At 39.7% G+C, this 11,556-nt stretch overlaps 1 protein-coding gene across 1 annotated transcript; it reads left to right on the top strand.

The window, feature by feature from the left end:
• Window positions 1-3,963: 3,963 nt before the first annotated feature.
• On the top strand, window positions 3,964-10,370 carry OLFML1 (olfactomedin like 1). The gene is made up of 3 exons (XM_056492719.1): window positions 3,964-4,394; window positions 6,186-6,474; window positions 9,437-10,370. The coding sequence occupies exons 1-3, from the start codon at window positions 4,269-4,271 to the stop codon at window positions 10,204-10,206; spliced, it is 1,185 nt and encodes a 394-aa protein (XP_056348694.1). The 5' UTR covers window positions 3,964-4,268; the 3' UTR covers window positions 10,207-10,370.
• The last annotated feature ends 1,186 nt before the right edge of the window (window positions 10,371-11,556 follow it).

Raw genomic sequence — 11,556 nt, 5'->3', positions numbered from 1 at the left:
TGCTGTGATTCTGCCATTTAACTAACACCAGCAATACATCTGTATGAGCAGGGCACAGATCTATTTCCCTTCTGTGATTTCACCCATAGAGCTGATCCTGATGTGTCCACTGCTTTTTCCTGCAGCTGCTGGGCATCCCAGGCTCCTGCCCTGGTGATGCCTTGGGCTGTAGCTGAAACAGCTGTAAAAGCAGAGACTGATGCAGATGAAAACATGCTCTAAATGATTCCTCCTCTGTGCCTAGTTTACTGTGCCTCTCACAGAACTGTTCATGATAATCATTATTTTCTTTGCAAAATACCCAACTGTACAAGACACTACTGCTGTTAGATATTTATTACTGTTCATCATTTATTATTATTGTTATTGTTAGTTAATTAATATTAGATACTTATCTATTGTTAGATATTTATGTACTATTAGTTATCTGTTTTTAGTTACTTACTATTTTTTGATATTTATCAATGGAATTATGTGTTCCAGCTGAGCTTGCTTCTCTATTCCCAGAGCTTGGGAGCCACCTGGTGGAGTTCTCTAATTCCTCTAATCCTCTAATAAATGGAGTCATTCCCAAAATCCTGCCAGTCCTCCCCCTTATCCCTGCATTCCTGGCTGATATCACTCCCAACTCTATTGTTTTTACATCTGTGCACCACGAAAGGACTTCACCCAGACTTCACCTGTTTCTTACAGAAATTTTTTTACAGAAATGTGAGTCGCTTTCTGAGGTATAAAACTGAAGGGAAAAAAAAAAAAAAAGATGAAAGAGAAAGAGAAAAAAGAGAAAAAGAAAAGAAAAAGAAAAAGAAAAAGAAAAAGAAAAAGAAAAAGAAAAAGAAAAAGAAAAAGAAAAAGAAAAAGAAAAAGAAAAAGAGAAAAAGAAAGAAAAAGAAAAAGAAAAAGAAAAAGAAAAAGAAAAAGAAAAAGAAAAAGAAAAAGAAAAAGAAAAAGAAAAAGAAAAAGAAAAAGAAAAAGAAAAAGAAAAAGAAAAAGAAAGGAAAAGTCTGCAGTGGCAGAACTGGAATTCAGAGTTGATTTCTGTGACAAAGATATTTTCTAACCTCCCAGATCTCACCATCAGACCAGTGGCCAGTAGTAACAAGGACCTTGGTCCTGCAGACCCAAATCTTCACAAAATTAGAAAATACAGAAGCAGACCATGACACTCTCTACATTATTAATACAAAACATCAATCTGACTCACCAGCATCAAAAGCTACCAAATTGGCAGCTAAAGAAAACAAAACTGAGCTAAAGAAAATTGCAATCACAAACAAAATCCAACATGAGCACACAAGCCCTGGGATAGCATCAGGCTGAGCAGCAATTATTCTGATGCAGGTGTGCATAAATTCAGTAGAAAGCTCTGAATCAGACTCTGATTTTCCCTTTTCATCTATTATTGCTTTGCATGCTGAGGTTAACTAAAGATGAAAACCAAAATTAACCTTGTTTTAAGGCAGTTTGGCAGTAAAATCTGGTATATCTGTGCACTACTTGGGTCTATCTAAGTGACAGGAGTGGGGGCTTCCCACTTGTTTCCAGGGCTGTAATAACACAGGGCACTGGGACAGCATCCATGGCTCAGGAAAAGCCAAGGGAAAAGGGTGAGGGAGTCAGGGATCTTCCCAAAACTCAGAAAGAAAAATGTCTTGTGATTCCTCTAAGGAGCTGAGACACCGGAGTGGGACTGGAGGAAAAAGAACCTGATTCATTGTGGCACTTCTCTAGTTTTACCAGCTGAAATGACAGAAAGAAACTGACTTATAAAAAAATCAAAACAACAAAACACAGAATGCAATGATGCAAGTGGAATAATATCTGAAGGAAATGTCATTTTTCCCCCCAAATCGAGTACACACTCTGCACTGATCTCAACATTGCTTTTAAAACACATAAAGCTCCATCCAGCATCTGAAATCAAAACCAAAAACACAGATGGAGCTGAAAATGCCTATTTTTCATTTGAAAATATCTGGCAGCTGTCAAAACAGACACCAAATAGCAAAAAGGTGGAATAAATGCAGCAAAGAAGCAGCATTAACAAAGGATAACATCTCAGCTAGAGAGAGGACAGGAACAATGAAAAGCCATATTCACCTGCATTTATACACTTATTTCCTTTTAGAGGTTTGAGAGGTCTGTCAAATCAAGGGAGCAGTGGTCATGAGAAAGAGTTCCTTGAGTTAAAAATAAACTTTTTGCTCTGTTAGAGTGTAATATCCCATACACAGAGACCAATGTTTCCAGGCATGCCAAAAAATCCTGCTTTAAATCACCATCACACATATAAATTGGTTTGGTTTTTTTGTTATACAGATAATATGTAGCTGGGGAGAAAAACCCCAATAATTTTTGTATATATCCTGGCTGAACAGAAGTGGAAAACACACAACCAAACCAAAAATAAATGTAAAAAACCCAGCAAATCTCAGGACTTGGCCAGCTGTGCATTGGCCAGGGACCATCCTTGCCATTCACCCCCAGAACAGGGTTTAAAAACCATGGGAATGCCTCATTTGTAGAAATCCTTGGAAGCTTCTGGGTGATTCTAAAAAATGGTTGAGCAACTTTACAGCATATGCAGAATGTTTCTGCTCATCCAGGGTGTACAGCAGTTCAAGATATTTTACCTTTTAAATCATTTTCCCTTTCTTAAGACAAAGGAAGGTAATTAGAAATCTGTATCTTGACTTCTAAATAGGTGTTATTGAAAGGAACTTCAAAATTATGGATTCCATAATTTTCATCTCCCAGTCATTACCTGTGGCAGAGATGAGACTCAGAGAACAATTCTGAAAAAATCCCAGGTTCACCTCAGAGGTTAGAAAAGGTTTTGTTTTTTTCCTGTGTTGGCTTTCCCAGGTGTTGCAGCTGATTATTTTGTGGAAAAGAAGACAGCACATGATGTCAAGTTATTCCATAGGACAGAATCAAGGAAATACAGACTTCCTAAGGTGTTTGCTCTCTGTCCCCTCAAGAAGGAGCCCTGGAGTGAAGTGAAATGTCACTGGACTGAAAAATCAAATATTAAACTGTCTGTGCATCACTGTGAACAGGAGCTGGCAAATTGTGTGCCCCTCTTAGGGTAAAGCAATACAAAAATACAGAATTCTCATCTGGGCTCTTGGGTGAAATTTGCCTTCAAAGCACACATAACTACAAAAATCAAACACATGGAGAGGAAAAAAAATCTGCCTGCTGTGGCACACACCCTCTTAATTCTGCAATCAGTCACATGCTTGCACATGAGACAGTCAGAAAGGAAAAAAAGCTTGGTAAATGTGAGGAGAGAAAAAAAAAAAAAAAAAGTAGAAAAAGAAAATGGGAGGGGCAAAAAAAGAAGAGGTGGAGAATTCTGAGAAACAGAGGAGTCCAGCTTGGCTTCAGATACAAAGGAGCTTTTTAAGCTCCTAACACATGGTTTTGTAACAAATAGGGTGTTAGCATGGCCAGGAGTTTTTCCAAACAAGGCATTCAGTCAGGAAAATGATGAAATAAAATAAATATAAATTGCCTCAAACGTAGCAGACTCATGTAAGTTAATTATAATTAATTTTTAAGTCAGATTAAATAGAATTATTATTCCAAGATAGGGTGTTTGTCATGGACTCCACTAAAGTGACACAGAGCTGTGCTAAGGGTGTTGATTTCAGCTGGAAAAGCACTGTCAAGAGAAAAACGGAGAAGGAAGTTTTTTAAAAAATATTTTTTATCTCTGGTTTCCAGAGATAAAATTCCAGTCCCACTGTAAACAGGCTGAATAGTGGAAGTGAAATTAATTTTTTTAGATAGTTTTGCAGACACAGGCATTGAGCACAGACCTCCCTGTGAAGGGTTGGCCTGTGTTCCATCCACTGTGAATCCCACTGCAGGCTTGGTCACACAGGAAAGCAGATGGGAGGAGGAAGGAGGGGAAAATAAATTACTTTTATTTGTATTTAACAAAATTTGGCCTAGAGGCCCGAAGTGACTCAGTGCTGAACATCTGGGACTGATCAGGGGATCACAAACTGAGAAGAAGTCATCTGGCTCCTAGAAACAAACACATTCAGTCCCTCTGCCCCAAGGAATGCCTCTTCCTTAATGATGAAACCCAACAGCCATTTTAAATCCTTTTAATCTTTTCAGCCACACTATGTTTAACTTTTTTTAGCAATTTTTAGCATCATTTTTTTGGCTTCAGAGGATGGCAAATTGCCTTTGACCTCGGGCTGGCGGCGTTTGGGGTTTCCCACTGAGCTGATTCCCCAAAATTTCCTGGCACCATGGCAGCCCTGCAGGTCCATCTGCTGCTGGTTGCATCCCTCCTGAGCAGCCTGGGAGCAGGGCAGTGCCTGGTGCAGGATGCAGCCCTGCTGAGCTACATGGACCAGCGTTTTCTGGCTCTGGAGGTAAGTGCCTGACCAGTCCTTCTGCAGCAAAAAAAAATCTCTGGGAATGTGAGGATGTTCTGAGCCTGCATGACACACCAAGTCAGGAGGGTGAATTCCCAGCTTTTTCCTATGAATGAGTAAAATCTTTGCTAAAACTTTAACTGTAATGATCCCAACTTACCACACCGTTTGTTGTGAGATACAATTCCACAATGTCATGTTTTTATTCTCGTATCATTTGTATTTTTTTAATGACCTCAGTGAACTTAGCTAAAAATACAAATATTTATATAGTCACAGACCATCCTAGGGAGCAGTATAAACATTTTGTCACCAGTAGAGCTGTCAAGTATTTATTAGCAAGGAGATAGAAATTTATCAGGTATTTTTTCCTGTGTTTAGGTATCCCTACCTGGAAGGGTAATTTAAGACATATTCATGCAAATCAGCAGTGTATCTGCACTTTGAATAAACCCTTTACATCTGCAGTCCTTTCAATTCCTTGAATTCCTTTCAAGTCCTTATATAAATGTACCAGTTCTTGCTTCTTTTTTTATTTTATTTTACCAGTACTGCATAATGCCTCTTCAGTATTGGTTTGCTGTAATCATATATTGTTTATTTTAAATAATTGGCATGCTCCTGGCTGGCATTGACAGACTTAGAGAGAAGCTCAAACTTTCCTGATTTCCCATTCCTTGTTGTACAAAGCCCTCATTTAGTCTTATCTTCTCAAAACAGAAGGATTAACTTGATATTCTCTTCCCATTATGTAGACTGAGATTTAAATTTTCTTTGCCACTCTAGGAGTAACTCCACCTGGCAACTTCTATTCCTTTGTCACCCATTAAAAATGAGGTTTAATTATTTAATTAAAAATGCCTAACCTGGCATTTGGTGCAAGTGGCACAAAAGTAACAGGACAAAGAAGCAGATACCAAAGACAAAATTTGGGAAACATTTAAAATAAAGGTTTTGTAGAAAATAATTAAGCAGTTTCCTGGGGACTTGTGTAAATGAGGGAGAGAGAGGAGGTAGCACGTAGAAACCACAGCTCACAAAGCAAACCAGCCAAAGATCTGCCCAAATTCCTCATTTTCTCAAAGTGGCAGGACACCTATGAAGCAGCTGCATTGCAACAGAGAAAACATAGTACTTACCTTTGGATGCACATAATTTGAATTTAGGTGTAAATAAATAGGTTAATGGCTTTCACTGTTTGGCTTTTTGTTGGGTTTTTTTGGGTTCTTTTAGTAGAGCCAATAATTTGAGGGGAAAAAACAAAAGAAAAAACCAACACAAAATTTCCTCAAATATAGCATTTCAGTATTTTAATTTTCACCCTTAAATGCACAAGAAATAGCCACACTAGATTCTGCCTGAATCAGAAGGGGTGTGTTCATGTGAAATGTTCATGGCTCTAGATTTCCTGCAGAAAACTCTTTGGGATTGCTTCACCAGTGGTCCTACAGGAGGAATTCCAGGAAGTTTATGGAAAGCAAGTCATCAGAGATCACGAGTCCTAATTACCCCTGGCTGCTTCCATCAGAGCACTTCTCTTTCTTTAGGCAGCAAAACCAAGAATCTGGATGTCAGCAGCCACTCCAAGTTTAAAAATGAGAATTTTTGCCCAGACTTTTGAATTTTGTGCTGGTGTGAGACGTTCTCCTCCCACAGACACCCAGCACAGCCCCCTGGGATGGGATAGGTGGGTTGGGGAGAAGGGGACAGCATGGTTTGTACCAAAAGTGAGGTTGGGAGACACATCCACACCTATCCATGTCTTTTCTCCCCGTGTTGTGACCCAAGAGGAGGCTGGAGAAATGCAACCAAGACGTGCTGGAGTACGTGGAGGAATTCCGGGAATTTTCCAAGGCGGTGCTGTCCCGCCTGGCAGGACTGAGCTCTGGCAGGGCTGAGCTTCAGAGGCAGGTGGAGGGTCTGCTGACAAGAGTTGAGCATGCACAGAGGGACATCGAATATTTTGGATCCACCACGGATTCCAACGCCTGCGTGGAGGTGCACGAGGACCTGCTGGAGCAGCAGCTGCTGGAAAAGGAGGAAGAAAAAAAGAGACTCAAACTCATGTTTAATGCAAGTAAGAGCAGTTTATTTTTTCAGAACTCTGGTGTGAACCCTCCCATGTGTGCATGCTGCTTCAGGGATAGCAGATTTCATTGAGCTGTGTGAACACCACGGGTGTGGACACTGCTGAAGGCTCAGGGAAAAATCCAACTCAGATTTTTCCCAGGCTGGGGACTTTTCTCAGAGGCAAACAAGAGAAGGAAGAAGGAATAACACAGATTAACACCTGGTGTTGATCCCAGAGCAGTGCATGTGCTACATGATGTTTTGCAGAAAGCATGATTTCAGAGAGGTGTTGCCTTCTCTGTTTTGTATTGCACCATCTATCCTATATAAATGTGATGATTTTTCAATAAATCGCCTCTTCTTGCTGCTTTGAAGAGGTCCTGTGGTCTTGCTGTATTATTCACCATTCCTAATCAGACAGCAACACACAGGTTATTGCAAGGTTTGGGCTGTGTAAATACTGGTCTTGTAAAACCCATGTATGTGCATGTATGTGTAGAAATCTTTGCTGCATATCAAATTAATTCTTTGGAAGTTGCTTTTCATTATAAAATAAGGTTAAAATATTTCATTGCTTCTTTACAAAATAAGGTAAAATCCTCTGGAGGTGTGCTCTTGCAAAGTCCCAGAAAAACACATCTCTGAGCATTGCAACTGTGCTAAGGAATTAATGGTGGTCTTTGTTTTTTGGACTAGGCAGGGTCAAAACCTCAACTCAAAAATAAATTCATGAGTTAATAAAACACTTAATTCACTTCTACAATTAGTATTTGCTTTACTGTCCTGCTTTGTCATCCTTCTCCCTTTGTCCCCTCCTTTTACTTTAATAAAAGAGCATGCTGGCTTGGCTGTAAGCAAAGTTTAGTTCTGATCTGAAAATTAAGTGTTATGGTACCCAGTGTGAAGAATATATGCACAATCTATAATTTTTTTGAACCAAATGACATTTTATAATTATCTCTACCTAAAAAAGTTGTGGTATGGATGTAAATTATGTATTATAGACAGTCTGTTCTCTATTTATACTAGGAAGAAATGGAGAGCAAATAATAAGAAATAATTTTTTAAAAGTCAGTGAAAGAACTTTAGCATTATCAATTATACAAGTCCACTGACCTCAGTAGAATTAGGCTGATTTAATTTTACACACAAGTTTATGATTTCTTCTTTGAACTTCTCAAGCAAATTAGTTTTAAGGCAGATGCTTGCAGAAGCAATCACCTATTCTGCTTCTGAGCTCTCATCCTCCACAATTCAGTGCTCTGAATATCAATAGTTCTGTTTTCCGTTTAGAGAACTTTTGAACATTTAAGATTTTTTTCAGAGGTGAAAAAAACTGGGGATTTTTAAATTGACTGTCGTTAGGACACTTTGAAAATTGTATCTTTCTGAGAGCTTCAGCAGGGAAAAATTACTTCCATTTTCCTTTGTTGGAAATTATTACTTTTAACTTTATTGTAGCAGTTCATAGTAACTTTATTTTCAATTTATTCTCTACTGTCAGTACTAGTCAGGTGCTTTTAACATTGAATTTAATGGCAAAAGCATTCCCTGTGCAGATTTTACAGCACTTAGAAAAAGTAGGAAGATCCTCAACTCTAGAAATTGCCAGCTCTGCTTCTATGCTGTCATGTCATAACCAGACTCTGTGATTATTTTTGCTGAGTCACTTCAAAAATCTGGCAGGAAAGAGTTTTTTTAAGTCCACCTTTGTTAGTGGGCTTGGGTCAAGTTCACACAGAAAATAAAAATCAGACAAAAATCTGGTTATTTCCTCTGCAGAGGAGGGCACTGCTAAGGCTGCTTGGGGATTTTGATTCCGCAGCTTTAATTTTTAATTTTTTTTTTTTTTTAATCTGTCTAATCAATAAATGTTAAGTTTGAGGAATCTGGTCTGACTTGCTCAGGGGAGACACTTCCAGAGTGAGAAAAAAAACAAACATCCACACTGTAGCAATATCCAAAAGCTTTGATTAGAGGTTATCAGCACACACAAAAGACATAAAGATTGCTTTCCACAGGCAACTGGAGTCTTGCCACTGACTTCAATAGGTTCATATCAGGCCAAATAGGGGGGCTGGTTTTGCTTTCTCCATTTCATCTGCTGCCAGAACTTCCTGCCTCAGAGCTTTGTTTATCCTGTTTACTGGAATGGCTGCACTCCACTGAAAGCTATTCTTTAAACTCCAAATTACTCTTGTAATTCATGAGTGCCTTTGGTAAACAAGATTGTTAATATGCTTTGCAATAGTTGTTTGTTTTGTTTTTTTTTTTTCCTGGAAAGGATGCTGCTTGATGAAGATCTGAGAGTCTGCATGCCTGAGTCCTCACAGGCTTGGTGCTTTTTGGTCTGAAACATCCCTGCAGAGTGCCCAGTGTTTTGTCTTTCTGTTATGCTGATCTGTTTTTATTTCTATTTATACTAAAAATGCATAAAAAAGAAGCTACCTAAGGATAAGACCAGCCCTGAAACAAAAAATAATATGCATGTGGATAATGGATTTAAATTTGTTTGCTTCCAACAAGAAATAAACTTGATTACTTTACTGTGCTGATGCAAACCAGAAGTCAATTCTCTGCAATAAAAATTATAGCTCTGTAAAAGGGCAGACAAGAATAATCACAAAATCATTAACTGTTCTCTTGGTCTCCTCTCAGACACACAAATATCCAAATATATTTATCCAAATAGAACAGTGCTGGGCTTTTTGTTTTGGATAACACTGGTTTTCCAAATAGGACACAATCCAACACTTTATAGGTAGATGAAGACACCACAGTTTTCTCAGCAGGAATATATCACAAAAAACTATTTTCACTTACCACAGCCACACTGCTGACACTTTACTGATGCATTAACTCTGTCCCTAGAGACGAATTAAAATGAAACTAATTCAAGGAAAGGAAACTAGAGGATTTACAGATATTCTAATTTATTTTTTTGTTTGTCTTTGGCTGTTTCCCTGCAGGTTGTGACCATGTGCTTGCAGGTGTTAGGTCCCTGAAGGTGGTGAAGAAGACTGGAGCAAAGCACGGCTCTTGGATGAAAGACCCTGGCAAAAAGCACCCCAAGGTTTATCTATTGAGTGGCTCTGTAAACAATGTGGTTTTGGAATTTGCAAACATCATGGCTTTCATGGAGGACAACCAGAGCCTGAAGGCTCACAGAATCCCCTTGCCACTGCCCTGGGAAGGAACTGGCCAGGTCATCTACCAGGGTTTCCTCTTCTACCACAGGCACGGCTCCTTGAACGAAATCATCAAATTCAACATACAGAAGAGAAAGGTAGCTGGCCAGATGCTGCTGCCAGGGGCTGGGAGGATTCCTGCCTACCAGCTCTCTGCACACACCAAGATAGACCTGGCTGTGGACGAGCAGGGGCTGTGGGCTCTGCACGCAGAGCCGGAGACCGGGGGGAACATCGTCATCACCAAAATCCACGCGGCGTCCCTGGCTGTGCAGCACAGCTGGGACACCCCCTGCAGCAGCAGGGGTGCTGAGGCTGCTTTCATGGCCTGCAACACCCTCCATGTGCTCTACAACTCCCCTTCTGGGGGCTCCTCCCGTGCCCTGTGTGTTTATGATGTGCTGGGCGCTCGCACAAACCCGGGGCTGCAGCTCCCCAAACGCCAGGGCAGCCACTCCACTGTGCACTACAACCCCAAAGAGAAGCAGCTCTTTGCCTGGGGTGATGGCTCCCAGATCATTTACAAGCTTCACATAGAGCAAAAAGTTTAAAAGCTCCAGCAGCTTTTTCAAAAGCCACCAGTCCTGGGTCAACACAGCCATAAATATGCTCTAAAATCACATTATTCCCCTCTGTTAAGACTTTCATCCATTTTGCATAACACTTGTGTACCCCAGTAATCTTCATGCCCAATAAAGAATATGTGAAGACTCCATTTATATAAATTTCATGATGGCTAAATACCACACATGCACAATTCCCCTCCTTCCCTGCCCTGGTTTAGGGCAAATTTAGGGAGAAAACTTCTGAAAACCTTTAGGAAACAGATTCAAGCAACTGGTTCAGGGAAATATTTCCTTGGAGAGAAGTGGAAAAAAAACGACAGTGGAAAGAGGACACCCCCTCACACTAGTCTTAAAGTCTAAAGTTAAATTTAAAAAAAAATAATAGCCCACTTCTGACAGGTTGTCTTCCTATAGAAACTATGTTTTCTGCTGCAATGCCATGGAAATCAAATCAGAAATCTTCCCTGTCCCAAACACAGCCTTCACAACTCAAGATCACTGTAGAAAGCCTTCTAGCAAGCAATATGAAATCACATGCTTCCAGAGAAATTCGATATAAGATTTACCAGGAGTGGTTTATTTCACCACAAAGGTGTAGGAATATTCACCCCCACAAACATGGTTGGTATTTAACACAGAACATTTGTACATCACATCAAAGCTACTGTTTCTCATTGAACTTTTAGAGTATTTCCATGAAAATTCCACATTTCTTATCCATGTAGCTGCACAGACCACTGCTGATCCTGCCAGCACATTAACTGCAGCCAAATATTCACTTTATCAGCTTCAAGTTGCCACTTCTCACTATTTTTTGAGCACATCACTGTGTGTGTCAGAAGGAACACTCCTAGGTGAATTCTTCTGGGTCACACACTACTTTTGAAGGTTTTACCTGCCACTCTTTGGAGTTTTTTCTCACTGGGTTTTTTCCAGCACCTCTTTGCATGGCTTTTTCCCCAGTGTTTCAGGTCACTTCCACTGATCACAGCAGAATCTTTCTCATCCCATTCTTACCTCCAGGAAAAAGAGGCTCAGATGAATAGGGCATGGCACTGCTCAGTCCTGGGTATTTTTGTTTCAAAAATAGTGTTAAAAATGTTAAATAATGTTTAAAAGAAAGGTGCTTTTAATCTGAAATACAGATATGGACTGTATTTTTTATTTATTTTAATGACAGCTGCATCTGTCTAACAGCAAACAAACAAACACACCAAAAAAATCCCTTCTGAAAAACCACAAATAATGGTACTTGAAAAGCAATCCACAGCTGTGGCACAGCAAACCCATTTTGTTCATTAGGCTCAGAGAGCTGTTGTTCTGTTTAAAAATATC

The sequence above is a fragment of the Oenanthe melanoleuca genome, chromosome 5 (assembly GCF_029582105.1).
Source record: "Oenanthe melanoleuca isolate GR-GAL-2019-014 chromosome 5, OMel1.0, whole genome shotgun sequence".
Taxonomy (NCBI): Eukaryota; Metazoa; Chordata; class Aves; order Passeriformes; family Muscicapidae; genus Oenanthe; species Oenanthe melanoleuca.
The sequence above is the reverse complement of the archived record's forward strand: the minus strand, read 5'-3'. Positions and strand labels throughout refer to the sequence as shown.

Bases quoted from the DNA above. Each gene is read 5' to 3' on its own strand.
- OLFML1 (XM_056492719.1), top strand. From the start codon at position 4,269: ATGGCAGCCCTGCAGGTCCATCTGCTGCTGGTTGCATCCCTCCTGAGC. The intron at 4,395-6,185 runs GTAAGTGCCTGA...TTGTGACCCAAG, and splicing joins AGCGTTTTCTGGCTCTGGAG to AGGAGGCTGGAGAAATGCAA. The intron at 6,475-9,436 runs GTAAGAGCAGTT...GTTTCCCTGCAG, and splicing joins CAAACTCATGTTTAATGCAA to GTTGTGACCATGTGCTTGCA.